The 27,337-nt window shown below is 51.4% G+C and overlaps 1 protein-coding gene across 10 annotated transcripts; it reads right to left on the bottom strand.

Annotated features, from left to right (window-relative positions):
* Positions 1-779: 779 nt before the first annotated feature.
* On the bottom strand, positions 780-20,456 carry MSANTD2 (Myb/SANT DNA binding domain containing 2). Of its 10 annotated transcripts, XM_050322828.1 has the most exons (7): positions 12,688-12,933; positions 11,503-11,576; positions 11,252-11,381; positions 10,609-10,654; positions 9,731-9,989; positions 7,986-8,046; positions 780-2,920 (listed from the first exon to the last, which is right to left on the bottom strand). In XM_050322828.1, the coding sequence occupies exons 4-7, from the start codon at positions 10,618-10,620 to the stop codon at positions 2,068-2,070; spliced, it is 1,185 nt and encodes a 394-aa protein (XP_050178785.1). In that variant the 5' UTR covers positions 10,621-10,654; positions 11,252-11,381; positions 11,503-11,576; positions 12,688-12,933; the 3' UTR covers positions 780-2,067. The 10 variants fall into 10 exon arrangements, 9 of the variants coding, with proteins under 9 accessions (XP_050178785.1, XP_050178787.1, XP_050178784.1 ...); XM_050322830.1 differs by having other exon boundaries at positions 10,609-10,651; positions 11,252-11,576; XM_050322827.1 differs by lacking the exon at positions 11,503-11,576 and having other exon boundaries at positions 11,252-11,334.
* Between the last annotated feature and the right edge of the window lie 6,881 nt (positions 20,457-27,337).

Raw genomic sequence — 27,337 nt, 5'->3', positions numbered from 1 at the left:
CCTCAATCTGAGCAGGGTCAGACCTCGAAGCCCCAGCGGAGATTAGACACCAGCGGAGGAGGAGGCGGCGGTGGGGGCAGAATTAATCCCTTCTCACCCTCTCCTCCCCCCGTAAATCCAGCCTGGCCGCCAGGATTGTGGGATCTGGGGAGCGAGGAGGCTTTGGGGGATCGACCTGACTTGATCCCACTGAGAACCAACCTCTCCTTGCTGACATTCTCACCTTGTGCTCTGTCCAACGCTTCCAACTTGGCAGCGGCTCTTTGGGGCAACTCACCCTGTGTGGGGGCGATTCCCTCTGTATTGAGGACTGGGAGGGTGGGTAACATCCTCTCCTTCCTCACTCCATCTCAGGGCTCAACCACATCCGACCGTTGGCTTCAAGCCAGGCAGTGATCCTCACTTTTTCAAGGATTTCAAGCATCTCTGCAGGGAAAGGAACTGGCTCTGGCAGCACTCACCCCCCTAAAATAAATAAACACCTCCTGCAGTAACGACCCCGGGAACGAAGCCCTCATGGGAATATCCACAGGGAAGAGCTCGGCACCTCCCTGAATTCCCCCTCGGAGGAGGAGAAGGATGTGTGGAAGCCCATAAGTGTTTGCTTGATTTTATTAGGACCGACACATTCATCGTATGTCACAACGTCACCGATGGATGAGCTCCAGGAAATAAAACCCACCGGTCCCAGCGCGGGGCTGGACCAGGAACACGCTGCAAAGGCATAAATGCGTCCTCCCCCACCCCCTCCCACCCCGTCCCCCTCCCCACCTTCCCCTTCTCACAGCTTTGATTGTATCCATAAGCAATGGGTCAACAATAAAACAAGTAATAAAAATAACCATCATGTTTTCCCAGCTGCCAGGTTATTCTCACAGAGAGTTATGGAAACCCGTAAGGGAAAAAAAAAAAGGGGAGCCAAAAGGAGAAAAAGAAAGAAAAAAAGAAAGGAAAAAAAAAAGGAGAAAGAAAAAAAGGAAAGGAAAAAAGAAAGAAAAAGAGAAAGAAAAAAGGAAAGAAAAAGAGAAAGAAAAATGGAAAGGAAAAAAGATAGAAAAAAAGAAAAAAAGAAAAAAGAAAGACAAGAAGAAAGAAAAAAAGAATTAAAAAAAAAGAGAAAATAAAAATAATAAAAACCCCCAAAATTAAAAGAACCAAAAGAAAAAGAAAACACCAAAATGAAAAAGAAATTTAAAAAAAATTTAAAAAAGGAAAAAAGAAAAGAAGATAAAAAAGGAAAAAAGATTAAAAAAGTTAAAAAAGTAAAAAGGAAAGAAGGTAAAAAAGAGGAAAGGAAAGCAGATAAAAAAGAAAAAAGGAAAGAAGATAAAGAGAAAAGAAAAAAGATGAATAGAGAAAGAAAAATAATGAGAAAAAACAGGATTAAATAAGAAGACAGTGATAAAAAAAGAGAAAAATAAGGAGGAAAATAAAGAGAAAAATAAAAGAGAAAAAGATACAGAGAAAAATAAAAAGGCCAGGAATTATTTTAATGTTAAAAAAATAAAATAAAATAAAAGTAGATATGGCAACGCTACTGAGGAAGTGAAATACATCACAGAAACCAAAGTCTTTGCAGGCAACACTGTTCGGAGAGAGGAGAACACTCAATGGTGAAAAAAGTGAAGTTCTAAAGTATATACAAGATATCTAAGGGTGGCTTTGAAAAACAGTCCCCGGGCCGTCGGGGGTTCCCTCGCCGTTATCTATTGCTTATTGATTCAGATCCAGAATAACACTTAGAGACGGATGCGTCCGAATGAGACACCGTGGAATAAAGGAAAGCCCAAACCCCCAGTTTCCGTATGAAAACGCCACGTGCACGAGCTCGTCCCGTGTGGAATGTACCGACCATCGTCTCACGGGCCGGGGGCTCCCCCTCACCACGCCGCTCCAGCGGGAAACGGCGGGCGCGGAGAGAGCCGGGCCCGGCGCGTGGGAAGCGCCGCCTGAGCCTCCGCGCATCCCAACACGCGGGAAAGTCTGACGCGCCGGCTGTGAACGGACAGGATCCGAGTGAGATGGAAAATGGGGCGGAAAAGCCCTGATCCTTATGAAGGACGAGACTCAGTTGTTAAATTTTAAGGGGTACCCGATGGCTTTTTCCAGGCACTCTACCAAAGAGCCGGCAGACAGAAAATCCCTCTCCACTTCCACAAATTTGATGTAGATGGATTTGGGCGAGACGCCGGGCTCTACGACGCAGTTCTGAGATAAAAAGGCGTTGATCCCGACCCAATCTTTGCTGAAGGTTTTGGTGTTTGCCTGGAAGTGTAAAAACAGGCACTGCTGCAGAGTCCGGACCTCAGCGATGCCAAGGTAACAATAGATAATCCGGGCAGACTCCATATCCACCCGGAGGGAGGCTTGTGGAGAGGGGACCTCCAGTTCCCCTGGAGTCTCATTGCCGGGGTCGGGCGCCCGGTGCTCGGCCAGCGGGGAGGGGGGTTTCTCGTGGCACTCCTCGTATCCGATGGCGTACAGGCCAGGGCTCTTGGGGATCCCTCCTGGCAACAAATACTGCACCACGTTCCCCCCGGTGGGTTTGGAGTGAGCGATGGGAATCCAGTCGATCTCCATGTGCAGCTCCAAGCATCTGGCTTCACTGATGGTGATCTCCAGGAATTTGTAGTAAACGTTTTTCCAGTTCATTTTCTGCACTCGGGTCATGATCACCCGACCCTCCGGTTTTTCCGAGTTGAAATATTCCCGGAGCCGCTTGCCGAGGGGGACCTGGGAGCTGATCTCTGCGTAGTGGTAACGGATATCCTCCTTCCAGCGGGTGTTGTACCCGATGCCAAAAATGGCCAGTTTGTTAGAAAGATGGAGCCTGGAGAAGTCTGTCCAGCTCTGAAACAGCTCCCACTTCAACTGGACCGACTCCAAGATTTGCATAATGTTCTGCATGACGTCACGCTTCCTGGAAATTAAAGAAGAGGGAGAGAAGGATAAAGGAGTCAGAGCTGGAAAACCATCCTGGCAAAAACACAGATCTTCAGAAAACATTAATCCCCATCGGCTTTCTCAGTTGATTTTTATTATTATTATAAATATAGCTGGGGGAGTTTATGGACTGAAACTACCCCATGATGGGTTTGGGGAATTTTTTTAATTAATCTCGGCAAAATCTAAACAAACCCAACCCAAACTCCTCCCAGTATCAAAGAAACTCCAAGGAAACAGGTGTCTGGCATTGCTGAATAAAGCCACACTTAACTACTGGGTCATTCTATACAGCCACGGGTTTCTATTGACATGTGGTCCGTGTGCTGCATTCCCAATTTACAACTGCCACTCCAAAGGCTTCCACCTCATTGTTATCCCAAAAGTAATGCCAGCAAACAGGACTATTAATTGTAAAAACTCCAATGGAAACATCAAGCTGCTCCAAAGGTCTCAGTCCCAGTGCTGGGATAGAAACACGGCTCAAGTGATCAACACCCTGGAGTAGAAGATACATCCAGACACATTCTGGATCCTGTGGATTGAACAGGGGAATTCCTCCGGATAGGCAATAAAAAAATCCCCATGCTCCCAAAGAGCTATTTGCACTCCCAGTAGTGAGGTTCCATGGAGTGGTTGACATCAGGACAGAGCATCCATGTGCACCCATGGTGAGCTGGAGCAGTTTCCTCTGGGATGAACGAGACCATTAGGGTGTGATTATCTGGCAGGGAGAACTCCTAATCTGAGGAGTTATTGTCCTATGATCAAAGGTGTAGGAAGATAATGCAACTCGTTTGCTATTGGAGAAACCTCTCTTGGTCCAACAAACAGGATGTAAAAGCTCCTTCCATGCAAGTCTCCTTCCTTTTATTCATTGTGCCACGTCTGGAAGCCTGAACTGGGGAGTCACCACATTCCCAAGAGGACATTTTCTCCTCCCAAACTCCACCAAGAGTACAAACTGTACCAGGCAACAGTGCTTTTCTTCTGTGGGGCAGAAACTTCCCTCCGCCCTGGGGGTTCCTTAAGATCTTGCAGCACCAACCATGCCAGAAAATCCATGGATAGACCTTAAAAGACATTTTGGGAAGCGCATCTCTGCCATGACTGGAGTGTAACCGAGTTTCTAGAGAACAGAGGAGGGACAGGCTGGGCAAGCAGAGCCATGTTTGGGCCAGGGGCTCTTAAAAATGTCTGTTCCATTGCCACCAAAATCCTGTTTCTTACTGCAAGTCATTCCTGAGGAATCAGTTCCACTGCCCGGCAGCAACAGAGAGAAATCCCAGGCAAGGAGAACACTTGCTCACCCCAAATCCACTTCCATTTACACACACACACTGTGGCAACGCTGATTTGAAGCTTCCCTGCTGCTTTGCCACCCTTGAAAAGTGTCTTTTGGAAGTGCAAGTTCACCCTCTGTGCACAGGGGGACGGGACAGACCAGGGCCCAGGGCAGTGCCGGAGCCCAGTGCCGTGTCTCACCGCTGGCACGCGCGCTCGGCTCCCGCCGGCAGCTGAGCTCCAGTTGCACATGGATTCCCATCCCAGGCAGAGCCAGGAGAGTGCGGCGTGGGCAGGTTTTCATTCAACAGCGGAGGAACAGAGCGAGGAACCGAAAGCAAAGCCCCCACCTTTATTAATTGTACTATAAATATACTTAGTTTAGCTCGGCACAATCCAGAGCTGGAGCTTGGGTGCATTAGTCACTCCAACTGCTCCTGTGGGGAACAGGAGCCTTTCCACGAGAGGGGATCTCTGGCAGCAGAGAAGGGGTTTCCACAGGGAACTCACCACTTCCAGCACAGAGGAAAACAAGAAAAGAGGAATTTTAAGGAGTTTTGCCTTTCAGTTATAGCATCTCCTCCCTTATGCTGGGACTCGACAGCTCAGCTGAGCTTCCCACTCCCAGGCTCTATCCAGGACCCCCATGCCAAGCAGAGGTATCATGAGCAGTAAGTCTTATTTCTTTATTTATAATTAATTACAATTTAATTGTCATTTGTTGAACTATTTAAAATTATTTATTTAATATGCATTTATGTATTTTTCTTATTTATACTGCTAATATTATTCTCTTTTCAAGATAAAAATGGGAGCGGAGCAGAGCAGAGGGTTTACCCTGTCACGTGTCTCAGGACAATCTCACTTGTCAGCTGCAGAAGGTGCCCTAGAGCTGGATTTTCCCCTGTCCTCAAACCACCACCTCCCTGCTGGAGTCTGGGATCTGCATTTCTTCCTCCTTGGAAGCTTCTGCAATTCAAATCAGGAAAGACTGGAGACAAGAACCAGTGTGAGTTTGTTCCAAGGCGCTGTTTCCAAACCAAGCAGACTTCAAAGGGGTCAGAACAGTTGCTCTCAGTGAAGTTCCACGAGCTTTTCCTAGTTCATCCTCCCAGCACTTGCAGTGAATCAAACTACTCCTCAAATCAACTCAAAACAGAGGAGTAGTCTCAAAGTAGCCTTTCACTTTTCAAAGCAGTTTATTTGGAGGCAGCAGTGTGCCAAGGGGAGGCAACAGCAGAGCTACTGCAGGGAAGGAGCATCTTGATGGAGCACAGGATGTGGACATGGGATACCTGTTGCCCTTTACTTCCTACACCACCAAAAATAAGGTGACACTGGGAAGATGGGAACTCCTCATAGTCACAGACTCACAGAACAGTTTGGGCTGGAAGGGACCTTAAAGCTCATCTCATTCCAAATCCCTGTCACAGGCAGGGACACCTTCCACTAGCCCAGGTTGCTCCAAGCCCTGTCCAATCTGGCCTTGGACGCTCCCAGGGGTGGGGCAGCCACAGCTTCTCTGGGCAACCTGGGCCAGGGCCTCCCCACCCTCACAGGGAAGAATTCCTTCCAAACATCCCATCTAACCCTGCCCATTCCTCCTTGTCCTGTCCCTCCATCCCTTGTCCCCAGTCCCACTCCAGCTCTCTTGGAGCCCCTTTAGGCACCAGAAGGGGCTCTGAGGTCTCCCCAGAGCCTTCTCTTCTCCAGGCTGGGAGTGTTCACCCAGAGAAGAGAAGGTTTCTGGGAGACCTGAGAGCCCCTTGCAGGGCCTAAAGGGGCTCCAGGAGAGCTGAAGAGGGACTGGGGACAAGGGATGGAGGGACAGGACAAGGTGGAATGCCTTCCCACTGCTAGAGGGCAGGGATAGATGGGATATTGGGAAGAAATTGTTCCCTGTGAAGGTGGTGAGGCCCTGGCACAGGTTGCCCAGAGAAGCTGTGACTGCCCCATCCCTGGAAGTGTCCAAGGCCAGGTTGGACGGGGCTTGGAGCAACCTGAGATAGTGGAAGGTGTCCCTGCCCATGGCAGGGGGTAGAATGAGATGAGATTTAAGGTCCCTTCCAACCCAAACCATTCTGGGATTCTGATTCTCCATGTCCAAAAGCATAGCACAAGGTTCATCAGATAATTTGAACAATTTTATGGAGATTATTTCTGCTGAAAATCTGCACTTGACCAAGACTGCAGATGAACCAAAGTGCCCCGACTTTGAACTAAGTTATCTACATTTTAAAACATACACAAAGAGGTAAAAAGTTAGGCAACTATTAATCTTCTGTGACTTTTAGATGCAAATCTATTTTTTGAAGATAACAAATACCCATCTTATCTTTGTATCAGCCCTACTACTCCTGACTGCTTTTAACCTATGAAGTCAGAGTCTAGAAGTTCCTTCCCCTCACAGACAAGAAGAAAATCAGCTTTCAGCAAATCTGTGTGTTGGAAGATGCTCTGTGCTTCCACTGAGCACGTAGGACTGTCACACGCCACAAAATGTCCCAGAGTTCAGAGACTCCAGTGTATTTTAGGGGGAATTTGGGGGAAAAAATGACCATAAAACTGCGAAAGGTCTAATTTATCAAAACCTAGTCCAGCTGTCCATGTACAGAACTTGGAAGAGAAAATTCAGGTAGTCCAAGCCTTCACCTCAGAAAATTGAGGATTATTTTGCTATGCAGCTCCCAAAAGGCTGCATTCCATAACAGCACCAAGAAACTGTTCAATAACAACATTTATACTGCAAAATGTTACTCTTCTCCAGGTTGTCCCTGAGTTGCTAAACTGAATTTGCTCCATGTGAAGAAAAAAGTCACCTTTGGGTACGTGAAAATCCACCTGAAGTGAGAAGTTTGATGAAGCTACGGCACTACAATGGAAGCTTTTTGTTAATTATTTTTATTTTATTATTTCCTTTTTAAATTATTTTATTTTTAATTCATATTTTAACGGTTTGGGGTTTTTTTATGTTTATGAGGGTTTTTTTTCACTGAGTTACAGTACAAAGCCTCTGTGTATGACTCACCAGGGGCGCTCTGCTGCTGTTCCCAGTGCTGGTGACCTCCTACGCTCCAGGAGCTCGTTTTCCACCATGGAAAACCCCAGACTGACTCCAGATGACACTACAAGCCACCTTGGTGGGGGAGCTCCCATGTGGAACACAGCCCGAAGGGTCTGTGAGCCTGGCTGCTGTGGCTCACTCCCCCCACAGATGGATCCACAACCACCCCGGGGGTTTTACAACCCTAAAGGTTGGCAGAAAGCAGTCCTAGATGGAGTAAACCCAGCACAATTCCTTTCATTTTTGGGAATGCTCCGTGTTATTGTTGGCGAGGGAGATTCACATGCTCAAAGCACTCAGAATGCTCCAGTGTTTGCTGCACTAACCCAGCCAAAAGGTTACAAATAAGGTCTGGAAAGTCATAAAAACTAAAATGAAAGACTCCCAAGTTTTGGCATGCCTTCCCACCAAGGAAGGGAGCTTTTCTTGCGGATTGTATCCGTGGTTTAAGTCCTTGCATCCATGTAGTAAGCCTCGTTTCATTTGCTGAATGGTGAAGTCAAGGAGAAACAGAGTTGTGAAGCTTTTCAGCTGTTCTGAGGTAATGGGAATAATGCATAAAGCAGACTCAACTGTATGAATAGCCTTGCACAATGTATTTATAATTATAATCAGAAGTTTCAAATATCCTCCCCTCCTGCACAACATCCCCAGGGAAATACATTCCAGGGTAAAACATTCATAAATTACTTACTGCGTGTCTTCTGAAGACTCCTGTTTTATCTTTAGTGTTCTTTTTGTGGTAGGCATTTCATCTGAAAGGTAAAATTCCAACACATAATTATATTTTAGATCACATACTTAGGGCCTTTTTTATTTTTTATGTTATTTTCCAGAGGCTGAAATTAAATAAAAAATAAATCAGAGTTGCCTCCTAAGCCAGGCAGTCTGCTGGAGTTCTGCACGAGACAGTTCCAGTTCCTAAACCCTCTGTAATTGATTTGGTTTTTCTTTAACTTGGAAGGGACACTGTCAGTTAAGATCTGAATCTCTCTCTGCAAGTGCAAAACCTTTCAAGGACAAGGCTCCAACCCCTGCTGTTAAATCACAAATCGACCGAATTGCAAACTGCATTGTTTAAAGAAATAGGAAAAAAAATAGGAAAAAAAGAGAGAAAAAAGGCAACTCTGCTTCCAATGGCACAGCTGAAGACAAGCAGCAGCAGAACTGCATCTGTGTTCCATTTAGATGCTGTGTGCCAAGTGCTTTGCTCACAGCTTCTGAGCACGAAGGGCATCGTCAGCCCCGGCGCACGCAAACGTCCCCGAGAACGGTGACAAACCAGGAGATCCCGCTTTGACTCACCAAAACAAGCTAGACCAGACAGAATTAGCCGCCATTTACATACGTTTTTCTTCTCCCCACTGTTTCTCTCCCACATATTTCTGATTTTTAAATCCCCCAGGGAAGAAGTCTGAGGAACTGGAATGCAGTTAACAGCCAACTTGAAAATGTTAACGTTAAACCGTGATTTAAGGCTCTTTCAAAGCATCCTGACTCACCAGTCCCCCAAACACAGACGTGAACAGATACCCGACTGCATCTCCTCTCCCTCTTTCATCCTACAAATGGGGGAAAAAAGCCTTTACCTAATTCACCTTCTTCACTTGCAACTCCACTGAATTTGGTCAAGTTTCCTGTGCTCAGGCAAGGGAGGAACACATCCCCATAAGAGCAGTGGCTCAAGAGGGAGAAATATGCCTAAAGAAAGCCACTTCTTCCAAGAACTGCTCAGATTGATGTGCATTTTCCATTGGGAATGTGGTACTTTGCTCTGTTTAACATAACACACAAGCAACAACTAAACATCCAAATTAATTAACAGACTGATTCTTACGTAGAGACAGCAACAATTCAGGCAAGAAAAGCACGTGGAGGAGTTTGGTTTAGGTCTCAATCCTCGACTGTGAGTTTGTTTGCTATTTTTGTATTTAAAAAAGGCCACGCACCTGGATATAAACGTATTTATGTGTTTAATTTCAATATAGCAGAGTACAGAGAAGAAGCAACACTTTTTTATAGTTCTTGGTGTCACCAGCAGCAGGTTGAAGCTCTGCTCACAATTTAAGCAGATGGTGTTTGAATGATAACACTCAGGTACCACTGAAAGGGAATTTTACTTCCCATGAAGGGAAGTGAAACTGAGAGCAGAAGAAGAGACAGGGAAGGTGTCACCTCCTCCATCATTTCTGGCCACATAGCCCTTCTTTCCTCCTGACAGGCTCTTCAAACTCCAGTTCTGATTCTACAATGCTTCAAGAACCACATGTTACTTTTGATTGACTGGGGGATTTCCGTCCCTTTTCTCCCCAGGGATGTGTTTTAGCACCCTGAGGACATCACACCCGAGAGATGGAAGTTGGTACTGAGCACATGTGAGACAGGCACGAGCACAGGTAAAACCCGAGGCTGGAGATGTGCCAGGATGGGATTTCTTACCCAATTCCTGCTCTCCGGTCTGGTAGCAGTGAAGGTCCTGACTGTGGTTTCCCCAGTCCTCCTGGGAATACTCCTCCATCGTGCTGCCATCTGACTCCAGCTCCTGGTACAAGCCGCTGCTGTTGATGAGGACGGGCTGGCAGGGCTGGGAGTCCCATCCTCCCTGCCCAAACACCTGCTCCAGCTGCTCAAACGTGTAGCTGCTTTTCCTCTTCCCGACGCCGTGCTCCTTCACGCGGCTGTAGCACCTGCGGAGGGTCTGAGACACAGAGGAGTGGGTTAAGCCAGGGGGTCCTGGGCTGGATGACCACACAGGCACCTGCAGACAGTCACAGGGTTGCCAGGCAGAGTTTAGGGGCTTGGGGGTTATTTCTGCTGGTCATATTTGCCCCACACTCACGAGCAACGCTCCCAAATTAATCTACACCCACCAAGAAGCATCATTTGTACCAGACGTTCCCGCTTGGCATTAATGTTACCACAACAGAGGACAAGTTGTGTAGCAGCTACAGGTTCCTTGGATTTAACATGGCTGATTTATTCTCTTTCCCACTTTTATAAAAAAAAAAAAAAAATTAAAAATCCCCAGATCTGCTATGGACACAGGGAAAAAAATAAAATAAATCAAAATACCAAGAGCCCCCCAGTCAGAGACACCAACCAGCCAGGAAAATGCACACCTACTACAAGGAGGAGAAAGCAGAGCTGGTGTTGTGCCCACAGCTTGGAGAGGGGGAAGCAGGGAGGAGACAGAATAGAAAAGAGAGAGATTTCCCCCAAAGCAAAGACAGTTCAACCTTCCTCACTCTGGTAAGAAGACACAAGGTACAAAATGGATATGCCTAAGCTTTTCAGCTAGAAAAATATATATTACTTACACATTTTTGCATTCCTTACTAACTCACTCTGTCTCTTGTGAAGCTGCTGAAATTTAAAAGAGGTCAAATCAATAATGCTCCCAATTCCCAGACTTCCATATCAAGCATTAAGTAAGAAACAGCACTGAGGTGGCATGGTCTGAGCAGCCTCTCAAACAGTGCTGGGGCCAAACCTCCCACACAGATGCAAAGGGCTCCTCTACCTCTGGTGAGCCCTTTGACATCCCACACCAGCGGTTGAGCTGCTCCACAAGTTCCAGCCACCTTTTCCCCCTAATCCTGAGCAACATACAACTATCTGGGGGTAAAGGAAACTAAAGCTTAATACGCAGGTCTTGATGTGGTTTTAATTCTAACACTGCTCTACTTTTGAAAGGCCCCAGGTTTGCTGGAACTTGATGCGTTTTGGATTGGTAAAGTGCTAGAAAACATTAACTTTTTTTTTTTAAGTTGAATTTATTAGATTGTTGGGGTTCTAACCTGAATGGCAAAGCTGCCTCTAGAATTCAAGAGAGGCAATAATTTGGGAAGGGCTAGTACTGTTGCTTTCTGGAGGAGGACTGTAACAGACACATCATTACAAAAAACACTCGTTTTATTCCCCAAAAAGGAACTTTTACGACTCCAGAAAGCTGGAACCTACCTAATGCTCCTCATATGCTGGTTTAACAGCATCAGCAGGAAAGGGGTACATTTCTAACCAGTTTCCTCCTGAGATTCAGAGCCCTGGGAGCAGAAGCAAAACTGCTAAGCAGCAAGTCAGTATTACCCTGCTGTTTTAAACAAAAACACACAAAATTAACACAAAATAAAAAACGACCCATATAAATACACAGGCAGCAACAGGCACCAGTGGTTTATGGTGGTTTAAGGTGGAACCCTTCACAATTTTACCTTTGCTGCCTCAGGATAAACAGACAGATCTTCTTTGGATGGACACCAGCACATTTTAAGCTTCTGTCTGTGAGCTGGGGGGAAAACAACTGGCTACAGCAACTTGGAACAAAAACCTGGCCTTGAAACCTGTCAGCACCCACCAGGTGCAAAGTGGGTTCCCTCAGCGGGGGGTACAGCTACACTTGCTTGTTAAAATTCAGTTTCCTCACTCCAATTTCTCTCCTTTCAGCTCAAATCTCACCAAGTGGTATCTCAAACTGCCCGACAGAGAAGAGTAAACTCTTGTTTTACTCACAGCCTCTTTCTAAAATCCACCCCAAGTCAGATTTTCTTAAAAATATATTTCCCAAATCCCAGTTCTTGCATCTGCCCTGGTTTATCCACCAGAGTTAAACACAGATTTAGAGCCTCTAGCTGCATTTATTAGCAGCCTTTAAGCGACACAGACTGTCACCAAAACATCCCTACTCCTGGCCAAGCCCTCTGGGAACACTCGACACCCACAGCCACTCTATTTTCACACTCTATTTTCAGCCTGTGCTTCAAACACCAGTGGGGCTATGGAGGATCTCACACTGGGTTGTAGCCCAGTAGTAATTAATTATTTCAGTCAGGCTGCAAACTGGCTTATTTTACTATGAAAATAATTTAGCAGCAAGTCAATGAAGACTAGTGGAATAACTAAAGGGAGTAAAGCAGAAAGGGGGACAAAACTAAATGAGCAATAGCGTCACTGCTGATTACTCCTGCAGGTCAAGAGTGCTTCTGGGGATACTGCCTAGATGCTCACCTGGGTGTGTTACCTCTGTTTCTGCCAGCAGATAACCTAAAATTTGAGGGAGATAATCTCAAATTCGGGACTTTCCAAAGCACCAAAAGGCCTGTGGCCAAGCAGCTGGTGGCTCCCTGGTCTTGTTTGCTGGAGAATCGAGATTCCTGATAGCTTCTTTTTCTTAGAGGTTCCCCCCAGTGTCTCCAACGGGCAGTGCCTTCTAGTTTTTGTGATGTTCCCTCCCAACACCACAGGTCAGCCTCGTTTCATGTAAGCCCACAGCCTTCTCTTCTTCAGAGACTCTGGTAAGACCTAAATAATTGCTCAGACTTTGGGAAACCTGAAGATTTTTTTAGCCCTTAAGCTTTCTCCCAGCAGGTCATTCTAGGATCTGGGTTTTTCTTACGCACCTCCTCTACTCCTCCTGGTGTCCAGCTCAACTCCTGCTCCGTGGTTCCTAAAGTGCACACACACAGATTGATACAGATACACAAGAAACCAGGAAATTTAGGACAAGTAACTGAAAACAGACCTGATCACTGCCCAGTGACTGCCCAGACTGGAAGAGATCGAGGCTTTTGCTTATTGTTCTGCAACACTGCCTGCAACACGAAGACAGATTATCCCCACTTAATTTACAATTAGGAAAACCAAAGGAGGAGACAGTCACAAGGCTCAGCGTGGATTTTCTCACCATTTCTAACTCACGAGTCCTCATCTCTACGAGTGAAGCCACCGGAGAACCTGGACCTCTGCAGGAACTGCAGGATGAGGATCAGAGAAGCCTTAGGGAGTTACTTAGGAAGGTTGACATCACAGTCTTCCTTCCAGCAAAAAAACAAGGGAGAACCACACCACAGCGACCTTTTTGTACATAACCTGAGATGGCCTAACACAAGGAACTCGAGATCCCTGATCTGTGTTCTTACTCAGGGAGACACTACAGGCTCTGCAGAGTATTTTGGTGGCCTGTGGCTGTGTCCACAATCATCTCTTTAAGCTGATTAAGTAACAGCAGCCTAAAGGGGTCCCTATGGCCCTGAGCACCACTCAGCAAAACACTCAGCTCTGAAGATGCTCTTTTACTTAATGGGAGAGAGGAGCTCTCAGCTCTATATCCCAAAATAAGAACAGCAGTATCAAACAGCTCCCTCCCTCATCATGCCAGGATACTCACAGGCGACACGAGATGAAACTACACTGGGACAAAAGAAATGGCCTTTGAAGCCCGGAGTGGTTGTAGGGGACAGTGGAAGGTCTTGGAAGTCTCCATTCCTGAGTTCCCGGGAGCAGAAGGAAACAGAACTGGTGACAGCAGTCCGATAGCTCCAGCTCAAGAGCTTTCAGGTTAAAAACTGTGTGCAAGGCAGGAGAACACAAGGTTTACACTGGGTATCACTACAAGAAGCCCCGTTCCTGGGGTTTATCCAGAATAAAAGGGGAACAGCAGAACCTCAAACTCTCACGTCACAGAGCTGACAGCCTCGACACATCTCCAGCACGAGGAACCAAGCTGGGATGCTCCTCTGCAGAACATGAGGGCCCTGCACACACACAGCCCCCTGAGAGCTCCCACAGCAGCTGCTGCAGCCCTGTCTGCAAAGGCTCCAGCCCCACAGCTGGCTGCACATCTGCCCCAGCACAGCACTGGGGCCACACCAGCCCTCACAGCAAACCATGCTCTGCACCACAGAGCGAGACCTCAGTTGTATCCACATGTACCTGAACACACAGGCACTTCCTGAAGGATTTGGCTCCGGGACAGAAAAGCGAAAGTGCTGAGAAAGAACCTTTTCCAGCCTAAATGGATCAGATGCCTGAGTAAGGTTCAGCCCAGTCCTGCCAGAATCTGTTCAAATGCTTCCTTTGGAGCGATGAAGGCCACACCTGAGTAAAGTTATCTTGCCTTTGCAAACAAGTTCGTTCCTAAAATCAAACCTGAAGTTTCATGCATCCACTGTGATCAGGACAAGCATCTTTACATCACCCACAAAACCAGATTTTTATGGAAATCCCAAAACTGTAGCAGCCTGGATCAAAAGAGGTCTGAGATGTACTCAAGAGGTCACATGTGCAATCCATGGGAGACCACAGACTCAGATCCTTGCTGGTCCTTGCTCTCAAACGAATGGAGCGAGGCCACAAGCCCGTCCAGAAGAGGAAGAGCAGCACAAACCATTCCACAGGTGAGAGGGAAAATGCTCCTCTCCAAAACAACCTTCAGTCAAGCAGCTGAAAGCATCAACATGGGCAGCACCATGGGGGAAACACCTCCTGTAATTCAGAAGGCTAAAAACCTTGACAAAGAGGGCTTGAACCCCAATGTTCACCAGGACCAGTGGTCAAGGGGTAGTAACAGATGAGACCACAGCAGTCCAGAAAGCATCATCTGCTTGGCCCCAAATTATACACTCAGCAGGAAGGATGTAACCAGGAATGCCAGTGCTTGAAGCTGTATGCAAAAATCAGGAGGATTTTTAACACCTTCCCAAGTCCTCCATAGTCAAAGAGCTTGACAGGAAAAAACTGTGTGTGCCCAATCCAGAATCTAATGTTCAAAAAATCTCAAAAATGAGATTTAATGTTCAAACTTAGCGAATTTGTCCTTCTGCAATGATTTCCTGACCATCAACTGTTTCTGTCTCATCAAGATAAATCTACCAGCTCGCTCCCAGCTTCCTCAGGGATCCATTCTGCACCCATGGAACGAGCAATGGATGACCCAGGTATACCAGAACGACCAGATCAAACTATTACAGACACACAACATGGCTACACAAGCCACTGGATTGTAAAGACACTTGTCCTGCCTGTGCAGTTTGAGCCAGATTATTACAGGCATGACAGTGCTCTGCAAATAGCCCAGCTGAGGAGAGCAGCTCCAGATGATTGGGATCTCCCAGAGATCCCCCTCTGCCACAGCCCCACAAAGGAGTAAAACAACTAGATCTGCTCTTTGTCACGGAAGAGTTTCTTTTTCCTGGCTATAAATGTCAATAGAAAGTTGCTCCCACCTATGGGGGCCCGTGAGATCCCCCAGGGAGAAGCTGGGTTGAGGGAAAGGACTGAAGAGATGATAAGAAACAACCCAGCTTGGAAACCCAGTGCATCTGAATGTATCTAAGCCAAAGAAAGAACCAAAGGTAACTGAAACACCTGCATGTGCTGAAGCCCAGGGAGCTGCTGTGACAGGTAGCTGGGACCGAGAGAAACTCAAGATGAAGGCAAACCACATCCACGAGAAACAGAATCACAGAATGGGTTGGATTGGAAGGAACCTTAAAGCCCATCTCATTCCAACCCCCTGCCATGGGCAGGAACACCTTCCACTACACCAGGTTGCTCCAAGTCCCATCCAACCTGGTCTTGGACACTTCCAGGGACAGGGCAGCCATAGTTTCTCTGGGCAATCTGTGCCAGGGCCTCAGTAGGGAGAGTTTCTTCTTAATATACAATCTAACCCTATTTTCTGGCAGTGTGGAGGCATCCCCCCTTGTCCTGACACCATATGCCCTTGTAAAAAGTCCCTTTCCATCTTTCCTGTAGGCTCAAATTAAAGGCAAAGCTGCTTTGAAGGTGGATGGTTGGCTGGTTGCTACAAAACACACCAATGCTCCACCAGTTGAGATCTTCAACTCAGAAGACAGCAGCTCCACTTGACTCTATCGGACCCAAGGATGGGATTCCTGGTGAAATCCAACCTCCTGTAACGTGCAGCAGGTCATACTAGATCACAGCAAGTGTTGCTTCCGAGACAGCCTCGTTAAAGCAGCTTTTCCTGCCTTAAAAATGACTTAATGCAAGATTTACAAACAGACAAGTTTGCATCATAAAGCAGCAAAAACCATAGCCCTGTTTCAAACGAGCCCTGCCATCACCACTTCACACGCTGCTTAAAGCAAGAAACACCAGCAGCTGACAGTCAGGCGTAATTTGTCATTCCTTCCTCGGTATTCAGGTGTCATTTTTTCCCATCCCTCCCATTTCATGGGGGTTCGTGGCACTCCCAGCTCCTCTTCCCGAGCGCCGAACCAGCCTCTTCGAGGCATGGAAAATCCAGCACCTGGGCAAGTGGGATGGGCAGCAAGACTTGGAAATTCCTGCAGCTGGCAGTTAAGATGCTGGAGCTGCTTCTCTTTGAATCAATGGCTTGGCATCGACTCTGGGAAAGGCAAAACAAAAGCAGAACTTGCATTTCCGCAGTGGCTGAAGAAACGACGTGTTGAAAACGCTCCCGAATTAGTTTTAATGGCAACTTTTAAGGAGGGATTTGTCTTTGCCTTCCCATCTCAGCTAAGCAAGGTGCCATCAGGAGGGTGAGTCTCTGATTCCGTGGAGATGGGAGCACCAGAAGCAGAAATCCTTCCATGGGTTTAAAAAATTGCCTAAAATCCGGTTCTGAGAAAACAACCATTCTTTCAAGAACACTCCTTTAAAACAAAACAGGTCTTTATTGCCTGAAAACGCCCCTTGCGCAGCTCCAACTGCAACACCTGAGCTCACCTGAGCTCATTTTCTCACAGTTAAGCTCCCAGGGAACTCCTGATGCCTGTGCCTGGCTGAAATGGCACTGTCAGGTGCAGGATCCTGGCAAGGATGGGAAGGGTTTGGCCAAATATTCCATCACGTGCCTGAAAACCCTGGCACAAAGGTCAAACTTGAAAACTACAGGACTCTCCGTGAACTGCTGCAGGGAGGTGATGAACTTCAGGACAGACAAAGCAGGCTAAATCCTTGCTGAGGAACACAAGGAATAGGAGGAGGGCTGGATGAAAGGCACCTGTGAATGGCTCCTCAACACCAGCTCCCTGTCACAGGGACAGTCAGAGCGTGCCACTGAACACGCAAGGATTAAGGATACAGCGTGACACAGAACTGTGGTGCACAGGACAGCTTTTCTGGGAATGCAAGGGGCAGAAATCAAGATGTTTCACCTCTCCTGCAGCTCCTGATTGCTGAGCTCACCAAGCCACCGACCTCGGAGCCACCAAGTCGCACTCAAGCTCTCTTTCCAAAGGAAAAGCTGCTGGAACAGTTACATGTGAATCCCTAAATTTGAAACAGACCCTTCCAGAGCAGCTCCAACCCAACAGCAGCCTCGTTCCAGCTGCTGATGTGCAGAAAAACACATGCAGATGGTGAGGGATGGGTGAAAATCTGCAGTGGAACCTTCCTGCTCACCCTGTTTGAATTAGGAGGGAACCCATCCATGCCATACAACTGGAAAACTCTCTGCTTCCAAGCTGACTTGTTCCTTTCCAGCTCAGCTTGGTCCTCAAGACTCTGGCCAGGGAAGGCAGGTATCCCAAAGCAACCCAGTGTCAAGCCCTTATCTAAAATGCATTTATAGTATCAGTTGAACAGGGTATGTCTGAAGCACCATTTACATTTATAATCCAGCAGCAAAGCCTCACGCTGCCGTTCCCTGATGGGCAGTATCCCACAAAATAATGGAAGTATGGAACACTACGGATAAGGAAGGGATGGAGCACGGATAACTCCCAGTCAGGCATCGCGGCATTGAAGGAGAGCCCACCCTGACATCCTGTGGTCTACAAACATCCAACAGGTCTGCCAAGAGCTGTTCCTGGTGATAAACATCACTCGGTGCCCTCTTACTGCTGTTTGACCGGTGGTTTCTTTCAGGCTGGAACATTTCAGGGGCAAAGCCGTGTTCAAGCCTCACTTTTGAAGGGAATGGGGGAGAATCTACGGTTGCAAGGAGCTCCAGCTGCTGGGAGTCACCCAAACACTTGCTCCAGCCCCAGGGCAGCCACAACCAGCTCCATCCGACAGCGCCGTCCAAACCCAAACAGCCAGTTCTGGGCTGTCCTAACAACGAGACGTCTCCTCCCAGCCTGCCCAGCACCCCCCGAGCATTAATGCTGTGACCAAAACTGGGGCAGAGGTCTGTCCCTGACAGATGTTGCACTGAATGCCACCACAGCCCAAAACCGTCAGGCAAAGCCAAACCACGCCAGGGAACTTTGCCGTCGTGCACCTTGAAAAGCGCCAGGAAAACGAGGCACTCCGAGACACTTAGCGGTGCAGCAACATTCCTCTCCAAAAGTATCTTCTTGTGTTCGAGGGAAACAGATCCCTGAGCAGCAAATGCGTGGAAAACACACTGAGAAACCAAAGCTTCTGTAGGAAGGGGGTTTGGTTTGAGCACCTCCTTCCAGGGACAGGCTGTTCTAATCAATAGGGGGGATCTCTCACTCACACCCCGGGCATTCCTGGTGCTGCAGCACCCCTTATTCCACGTATTTTGCCAACCAAAGGCAGCCTGACTGGACACATCTGGAGAGTCCCAGCCCACCTGGGCTGGCACAGGGATATTTAAGGGATGGGAAAAGGAAGGGAGAAACAACGGGCTCCACTGAGCCCCTGCAATTACAAGCCATTACTTTTTCAATCCACTAGCATTTTGAGTTGGCTGCAGGGGCCTCCCGGATCAGGAAAGGGGAAATAAAAGCCAGAGGGAGCTCAGAGAGTTTAATTCACCCTCCCAAACATCATCCATGTTTACAAACTCAACCCCTCCCCACATCAATTCCCGCCCCATACATGATCCTTCTCTGTGTAAGAGCAGGACGTGGCTGCTCCCAAACGGGGCACCAAACCCAGCCTCTCTTTCCCCAGGGAGTGATGGAACTGTAAAGATCCCTCTGGCAAACGCAGCCCAGGGGGCCATTTATCAATCACTCAAAGGGTCTGTGAAGACTCAGCACGCCCCAGGAGAGCTGGGGAAGCCTCTGGTCCCTGCAAAGCAACTCCAAAGCAAAGGAGAGAACCAGGAGTGCAGGAGCAACCAGAGCCCGAGCCACTCCTCCTTACTGGGGGAACTGGGAGCTCCTTTTTCTCCAGGAGGCCTCAGGGAGCAGCCAGTGCCAGCCCCTCATGGACAGAAGATGCTGGGGGACACATCAGGGGACAGAGTCAACCATGGTTCCCACCACACTCAGGGTCAAAGGAGAGGACCCAGGGCTGCCCCAAAAAAACAGGGGGAGGGTCCTACTGTGGCTGTTCCCGTGAGGGGGGACACGAATGACTGGGACAGTTTATCCCTCCCTGCTCAGGAGCAGTGATTGCTGCCACAGCCCACCCATGCTGGAGGAACTGAGGGGCTGAACCCAGTGCCCAGGTCTCAGGAGTGCTGCTGGAGACTGTGGGTGCAAGGGGGGAACCCGGGGAATGTGGCACCCAGGAGATGGGACGTGGCACCCAGGAGATGCCAGCCAGGACCTGCAGGGAGCCAGGCAGCTGAGGCAGGGGGTGTGGTGCCCTGCACCCAGGGGAAGGGCTGGGCTGGGCGGAGCCCTGGGGACACCCGTGCCTGGCCCGGAGGATGCTCGGGAAAACTGCAGCCCCTAAACCCAGGGCCAGAGAATGCCCACACCCGGCACCAAAGGATGATGCGGGAGAGATCTCGATGGGATGGAGCCCCCAGGACGCAGCGCTCCACGCTCAGGGCCAAGGGCTGGGCTAAGCCCTGGGAACACGGTGCCCCACACACACCAGCGCCAAAGGACGCTCAGGAAAACCCTTCTCCCCGGGGAGCCCCTGAGGGACGATCCCCTGGGGGGGTGACCCCAGAGCTCACCCACCCGCGGCGGGGCCGAGCCCGGGGACCCTCGGCCCGCCCCTCCCCTGCCGGGCCGCGCCCCCCGGGGTACCTTGATGCGCTCCCGGCACTGGGACGGGGTGCGCTCGTAGCCCAGCTCGGCCAGGGCGCGGGAGACGCGCTCGTACATGGCGGGCCCGGGTGCTTTGCTGCCGAACACGGTGCCCGCGCCCTCCAGCTGCTGGTACCGCGCCTCCACCAGCCGCTCGTTGCCCCACACGGCGATCAGCGCGTTGGTCTCCGCCGGCGTCCAGGACATGCCGCGGCAGGCGGCGGCCGCGGCGGCGGCGGCGGCGCCGCCCGGTGAGAAGGAGACGGAGGGCGAGGCCCCGCCGCGGGCGCCCAGCGCGGCCCCGCCGGCCGCCGGCCCCGCGCCCAGAGGGGAGGCGCCGCTGGGCGTGGAGGGGTCGGACAGGCTGGGGTTGCCGTCGCTGAGCGCGCCCGGCGAGCCCGGGGACAGCACCTCCATCTTGGGGACGCGCAGCGGCGGCTCGGCCGGCGGGAGCTGCGAGGAGCCGCAGGGCGCCGCCATGATGGGGGTGCGCACCGAGCGGGCGGAAGTGACGCACCGCCAGAGGGGCGGGGCTTCCGGCAGCGCAGGGCCGGGGGCGTGGCCGGATCGGGGAGGGGGCGTGGTGAAGGGGAGGGGCGGGGCAGGGGCGGGGCTGTGCTGTGGGGCGTGGTCATGGGAATGGAGAGGGGGCGTTGTTTGTTGTGGGCGCGGTCAAGGGGCGTGGCATTGTTGGGCGGGGCCTGTTTGGGAGTGGGCGGAGTTTGAATGATGGGCGTGGCCATAGGAGTGGGCACGTGTGCTTTGGGCGTGACTACATGTGTGGGCGTGGTCTCGTTGTGGGCGTGGTCTCGTGGGTGGGCGTGGCCCCGACGCCCACCCGGGCAGGGGCCCCGGAGACCCCCAGGGACTGGGACCCCAAAAGCCTTCCCTGCAGTGCCTGGGACTGAGCGCCCCCAACTGTGGGGCTGAACATCCCGAATCTGGGGCTGAACATCCCAAACGGGGGGCTGAGCATCCTCCAGTCCCAAACGCGCGCCTGAGCATTCCCGTCGTGCCGGAGCTGACTATCCCCGAATTCTGCGGTCCCAGGAGTCGGGGCTGAGCAGCCCAGAAGCCCAAAAATTCTAGGTCTGCGCATCCCCCCCTCCGCGGTCTGGGCACCTCTTAACCCGAGGTCGAGCACCCCTGAAGTGTGGGGACTGAGCATCCCGAAGCACCGCGGCTCCCCCCGTTTTCGGGGCAGCGGGCAGGGACCCCTCTTCTCCCACCGCTTGCTGCCCCCGGCCCCGGTGCCCCCGCAGCCCCGGGACCTCAATTAGCGGTGGCCGTGATTGATGAGCCGAGGGGCAGCTCGCGGAGGGAGGGGGGAACACCCCAGCTGCGCCCCAACTCTTCGTTAAACCAAGACTAACGAGCGTCGGGGAGATTCGACCTTCCCAGACCACCCCCAAAAGCTCCCATCATCCAAGGGGGGTGGTTAAGAGGGGTCCTAAGGGATCCCCGCCTGGACTGGTTAATTAAACGCTTTAATTAGGGCCGTGTTGGTTAAACAAATGGGGTGGGGGAGGCAGGACTTGGCGGGGGACACCCCCCTGCCTCTGCCTGTCCTTGTCCCCGCCCGTCTCTGCCCGCGGCGCGGCGCGGAGCGATCAGGACTGTAATTATCCCCCTCTAATTAGCGGGATTAGGGGCTGGCGGCGGCGCGAGGCTGCAGGAGGGGGTGGGGGGAGCACTGACCCCCCCTCCTACACCCCAGCCGGGCGGGGGTCGCGGGGCCGGCGGGCTCTTTGTCACCGGCTGCTGTCCCCAGGGAGCGTTCGCAAGAGAGATCCCCAGTGCCAGCACGTCCCCAGAGGGATGGGGTGTCCCCAAAGGCGATGTCCCTGCCGCCACCACAACCCCAAGGGGTTGTCGCTGCTGCCAGCGTGTCTCCAAAGTATTGTACCCACTGTCACCGCTGTGGCACGTCCCCAGAGCGACATCCCTACTGCTGAGGTGTCCCCAGGGGGGTGTCCCCACTGCCCGCGCGTCCCCGAAGGGACGTCCCAAATGTCAGCCCCACATCATCAAGTCCCCAAAAGGAGACATCTGCTGCCAACGTGTCCCGAAAGGGATGACCTAAAGGGATGTCCCTGCTGTCACCTCGTCCCCAAAGGTTTGCACCCACTGCCACTCCTGTGGAGCGTCCCCAACGCGATGTCACCGCTGCCACTGTGTCTCCAAAGGGATGTATCCCCACCGCCACCCCTGTGGCACGTCCCCAAAGGGATGTCTCCACTGTCAGCCCTGTGTGTCGCCAGGGGGCTGGACCCACCACTGGCCGTGCCAAAAGGGTTCCCAGAGGGGTGTTCCCCCTGCTCAGGTGTCCCCCAGGCTGCCACCCCCTCTGCCAGCGCCCCCGCTCCTCCCATCCCCGAGCCCCGCGGAGCTGCCCAGACCACAGTTAGAGGTCCGGGGGGGTGGGGGGTGGGGTGGCGGGATGGATGCAAATGAGGGTGGCGGTTAATTAGGGCCTGAACACCCATTAGGGCCCGCGAGCAGCTGATTGCGATGCGGCCCCGCGTCCCGGCAGCGCCATTTGACCGCGCGCTAATGGCGAGGGGGAGCGCAGGGGGGGCCCCCTCATCCCACCCCGCATCACATCACCCCGGCAGTCATTCCTGCAGAGAGCGGGGCCCCTGCTCAGCCCTCCCACAGCAGCACATCCAGCTCAGCCCTGTGATGAGCTGTGACCGTGCTCAGCTCAGCCCCGGCCCTGCCATGAGCAGTTCTCAGCTGGGGCTCCCCTGTGAGATGAATTGTGGAGATTCTCAGCCAGGATCACCAGTGCGATGAGTTGTGGGTGTTCCTATCCGTGCGTTGAATGGTGGCCGTTCTCAGTCAGGGCTCACCCCTGCCATGAGCTGTCGCTGTTCTCAGCTGAGACTTAACTGCCACTAATTGTGTCTGTTCTCAGCCAAGACTGCCCTGTGCAATGAGTTGTGGTCGTTCTCAGCCAAGACTCACCTGTGTAACGAGTTATGGGCGTTCTCAACTAGGGCTCATCCATGAAATGATTTGTGGCCGTTCTCAGTCAGGGCTCACCCGTGCAATGAGTTGAGGCCGTTCTCAGCTCCCCGGGGGGATGTGCGGAAGGCAGGACAAGGAGCTTGGGGCAGCAGTGGGGAAACACTCCCCTGCTCCCCAACACTCCCCCACCACCTTGTTCCGGCCAACCTTCCAATTCAATGGAGATAATTAAAACTCCGCCGAAAAGCCGAGCGGACGGGCCGTTAGACCCAGAGCAGTGTGCTCTGCAATTTACTGACCTGCTCGTAATTAACCTCCTGCCGCCAAAATAGCTGCTGAAAAGAAGTATAAACTTATTAATGGCGACGGTGGCTAATTAAAGCCAAAGCTGCAATTATCCTGAGACGTGGCCGTGGGCAGGAGACTGATGAAAGGCGAGAAAAGACGCTCGATGCAATACATTCGGGAGGACGCGGGGATGCCGAGCGGGGCAGCGCCCTGCTGCCGTGCGCCCGTGCCCATCAGCATCCTGAGCGCCTGCATCCCGATCCAGCTGCCCTGCCCGCTGCACAAAGGGGACGCAGGCGGGCTGATTCGGCGCGGGGGCTACCGGCACGCCCCCCTCTTTGTCTCCCTTTCAAAGCCAATATCTCGACCCCAGATGGGTTAATACATAATGCAGACAAGCAAGTAATTGCTTGCCTTTGTGAGGCCGTCAGCGCTGGGTCCCCGGCCCTCTGATCCCCCATTAGCGGCCATGCAAACAAGCCTTCCACCCAATTAAGCCCAGCTTTGATAGAGCCTTTCCCAATGATGTGGTGGTCCCAAACTAGCGATTCGCACATGAGCCACTACCTGTTAAACCCGGAGCCGGCTTCCTTCGGGGATGAGCATCCCTCGCCTCTCGCCGTGACCCAGCTGCCGAGCTCTGCCCGGCTTCCCCTGGCCCTGAAGGGAGGCTCGGCTGATAAATGATCTCGACAAACTCTATATTAAAGAGGTGGAAATGGGATGTTAATATACCCCAAGCCGCTCATCTCGAGAATACACGGGCTCCAGCTTCCCGAAGATGCCCGTAATGAGGCGGGCTGGGATGCCCGTGAGGAGACCTCGACCCACTGGCCTTCTGCGCCTGCCAGGTGTGGAGGACAGACAGCCCGACACGACAGCCGTCCTCTGAGGCATCTTCACACTGTCCCGCAGAGTCCCCCCGGGTCATCCCCTAAAGCATCTCAATCTGCTCACTGAAAGCATCCCTGCAGCATCCCCTAAAGCATGCCAGTGTGCTTCCCTGGAACATCCCAGCTTTGTCACTTAGCACACCCTGGCATCACCCTCTAAAGCACCTCAGTGTGTTTCTCTAAATCTTCCCAGTGTCATCCTCTAAAGCATCCCAGTAAGCTCTCCTAAAGCATCCCAGCATCATCCCCTAAAAAATCCTGGCATCATACCCTAAAACATCCTGATGTCATCCCCTACAGCCTCCCAGTGTCATCCCCTAAAGTATGCCAGGGTGTTCCTCTGAAACAGCATTATTCCTCTGCACACCCTGGCATTGTCCTCTAAAGCATCTCAGTGTCTTCCTCTAAAGCATTGCAGTGCACTCCCCTAAAACTTCCCAGGATCATTCCCCTAAAGGATCCCAGCGACATTCCCTACATCATCCCAATACCATTCCCTACAGCATCCCGATGTGCTTCACTGTAGTGTCTCACTGTCATCCTCTAATACATCCTGACATCCCTCCATGTATCCCAGACTCATCTCCTAAAGCATCCCAGTGACATTCCCTAAAGCATCCCAGTTTGCTCCCCTACAGCATCCCAGCATCATCCCCTAAAATGTCCCCATACGGTCCCCTCAAATATCCCAGCATATCTCCTTAATTCATCCCACCATCATCTCCTAAAGCATTCCAGCATGCTCCCTGAAAAATCCCAGCACCATCCTATAAAGCATGCCAGCATCATCCCCTATGGCATCTCAGAGTCATTCCCTACAGCATCCCAGTGCTGTCCCTTAATGCATCCCAGTGCCATTCCCTACAGCATCCCAATGTCATCCCTAATGCATCCCAGTGTCATTAACAACACCGTACCAGTATCATGGTGCCATTCCCTAGGTCATTTCAGGGTCATCACCTACACCATACTGGTATCATTTCCTAAAGGATCCCAGTACCATTCCCTACAGCATTCCAGTATCATCCCCTACAGCATCCCAGCACCATTCCTTAGGGATCCCAGCATCATTCCTTAGGGCATTCCAGCATTATCCACTAAAGAATCCCGGTGACATCCCCTAAAACATCCCAGTGACACCCTGTAAAGCATTCCAGTTTACTTCCTTACATCATCCCAGTGCCATCCCCAACAGCATCCCGCTATCATTCCCTGCAACACCCCAAACGATTCCAGCCCCATCCCCTCCATCTCCGCTGCTCCCAGTCCCCAGCATTGCTTCTCCCCACCCCCAGCAGACCCCTTTCTCCCCTCCCCCCCTCCGCCCCATGTGCCGCCACAACCTCTATAAATATTCAAAAAGCCGCGTTTTGCGGCCAAGCTCCCAGCTCGGGGTGGGGGCTCCCGGGGGAAATGTTAATAACGGGGCTGCCAGGGATTCCCCCGGGCAGCGGGAAGGGGGGGCCCAGCCACTCATTTGCCCAGACAAATATCTTGTCGCTCCTCATTACGGTCTTTGTGCCTCAGTTTCCCCCTCGATGCTGCCTAGCGAGGGTTGAGATGATTCAAGAGGAGCAAGGAAGCAGCAAAAATAAGGCAGAATAATGAGGACAACGAAGTGTGGAGGAAGCCTCCCCCCTCGACCTAAAAACTTTGGGAGGTGGGGGGGTGATTTGGGCAAAGCCTGGGCAAACAACCGCTAATCGCCGAATCAAGCGGCAATTAAACGCCGCGGCGGCGAGAATAAATCTGCTAACAAGGAGGCAATGCCCCCGCGCTCGCTGTTTGCCCAGCTGATTAACGGGGATGAATCTGAGGGGGATTATCCATCGGGATGAGGCGGCTCCTTTGTCTCCATTCCCCATCCCGAGCTGCCTCAGAGGAGGTATTGGATGCGCGTGTGTCACCCCCGGGAGCCCATCGATGCAGCCTCAGGACTCATAGCGGGATTAATACAGAGGTGCTTTAATCCCTGGGGCTCCCAAAACCTCCAAGACCCCCATTAAAAACTCTCTCATCTTCCAAGCACTCCATAAAAAGGGACTCAAAAGCTCTCCGGGGATTTAACATCCTTTTCTGTCCTGTAGTCCCGTGTCGAAGATGTCCCATCCCTTGGCTCAGCTCTCCAAAAGGAGAAGGTGGGGAAACATAGCAGCTTTTAATTTTCCACCCTTGCCAACAATTCCCATCCCGGAGTATTATTCAGATAATAGTTGGATAAACCCGTTATTTTACAGATAATTTTTTTTTTTTTTTGATCCTACTGAGAAATCTCTGGGCTGCTGCATCCCCAGCAGGAGAAACGGAAAAGCTTTGTGCTCCCATTAAATTAATATTTATTTACTTTCTCCATGCCCAGCTCAGAGGGATGGATGAATAATGCATCACCCCCCGGACACCCAGATAGGAGCTTTGGATCCGACAGATTCGATGGGATATGGAGAGCCCAGAGGGTGCTAGTGAGGTTGAATGGTCCCAGATGTGCACAGGAGTCCAGATGTGTGCCTGTCTGAGGCCCCAGCACAGCTCTGAGGGAGGAGAAGCAAGGCTGTGCAAGCTCTCCAGATGTGCACTCACCTACCTCCAGCTTATGGCTCCAGATGTGCACAGATGGAAAACACCTGTCTCTCCAGATGTGCTCGAGCATCCCTGTGCCTTCAGCTGTGTGCCCAGCTGTGACCCCGGGGACGCCTCCAGCTGTTTGCCCAAACGCGTGTGCATCCCCCAGACCACCCAACCCTCCCAGATGTGACCATCCCAGAGATCCTTGGTGCCCCAGATGCACATGGAAAAGCCTCCCCTCTCCCCAGCTGTGTCCCAAGAGTCCTCCAGATGTGAAGCCCCTTTGGGGCACATTTGCCCCCTCCCCTCCCCAGATGTCCAAACGTGCTTGGGCCCATTTCATCTGCTGCTGTGCATCCAGATGTGAAGTGCCTTGTTCCTCCCCCTCTCCCAGATGTGCACATCCGGGTGTGTGTCCCCCATCCTTCCCCATCACCCCTTCTCCTCCACACCTCCTCTCTTCTCCCCAGGCCCCTCCGGGTTCCCCACATCCCGACTCCCCCTTTTTCCCCACCTTTGCCCCATTCCAAGTGCCACTGTAACAACCCCCCCTTAACACCCTCCCCCCCCTAAAGCCTCCTATTAAAGAACCCCCTAAATAACACCTCCCGATGGACCCCTCCCCAAACTCCCCACGCCTCTACAGGGATCTCGCTAGAGGAGGCTCTTTG

Source organism: Myiozetetes cayanensis, unplaced genomic scaffold (genome assembly GCF_022539395.1).
Source record: "Myiozetetes cayanensis isolate MyiCay16 unplaced genomic scaffold, myiCay2020 scf29, whole genome shotgun sequence".
Classification (NCBI taxonomy): domain Eukaryota; kingdom Metazoa; phylum Chordata; class Aves; order Passeriformes; family Tyrannidae; genus Myiozetetes; species Myiozetetes cayanensis.
Note: the sequence above shows the minus strand (reverse complement) of the source record. Positions and strands in the feature narration are given on the sequence as shown.

Bases quoted from the DNA above. Each gene is read 5' to 3' on its own strand.
- MSANTD2 (XM_050322825.1), bottom strand. From the start codon at position 20,433: ATGGCGGCGCCCTGCGGCTCCTCGCAGCTCCCGCCGGCCGAGCCGCCG. The intron at 9,990-19,953 runs GTACCCCGGGGG...TCTGTGTCTCAG, and splicing joins AGTGCCGGGAGCGCATCAAG to ACCCTCCGCAGGTGCTACAG. The intron at 2,921-7,985 runs GTAAGTAATTTA...TTTAATTTCCAG, and splicing joins GAGTCTTCAGAAGACACGCA to GAAGCGTGACGTCATGCAGA.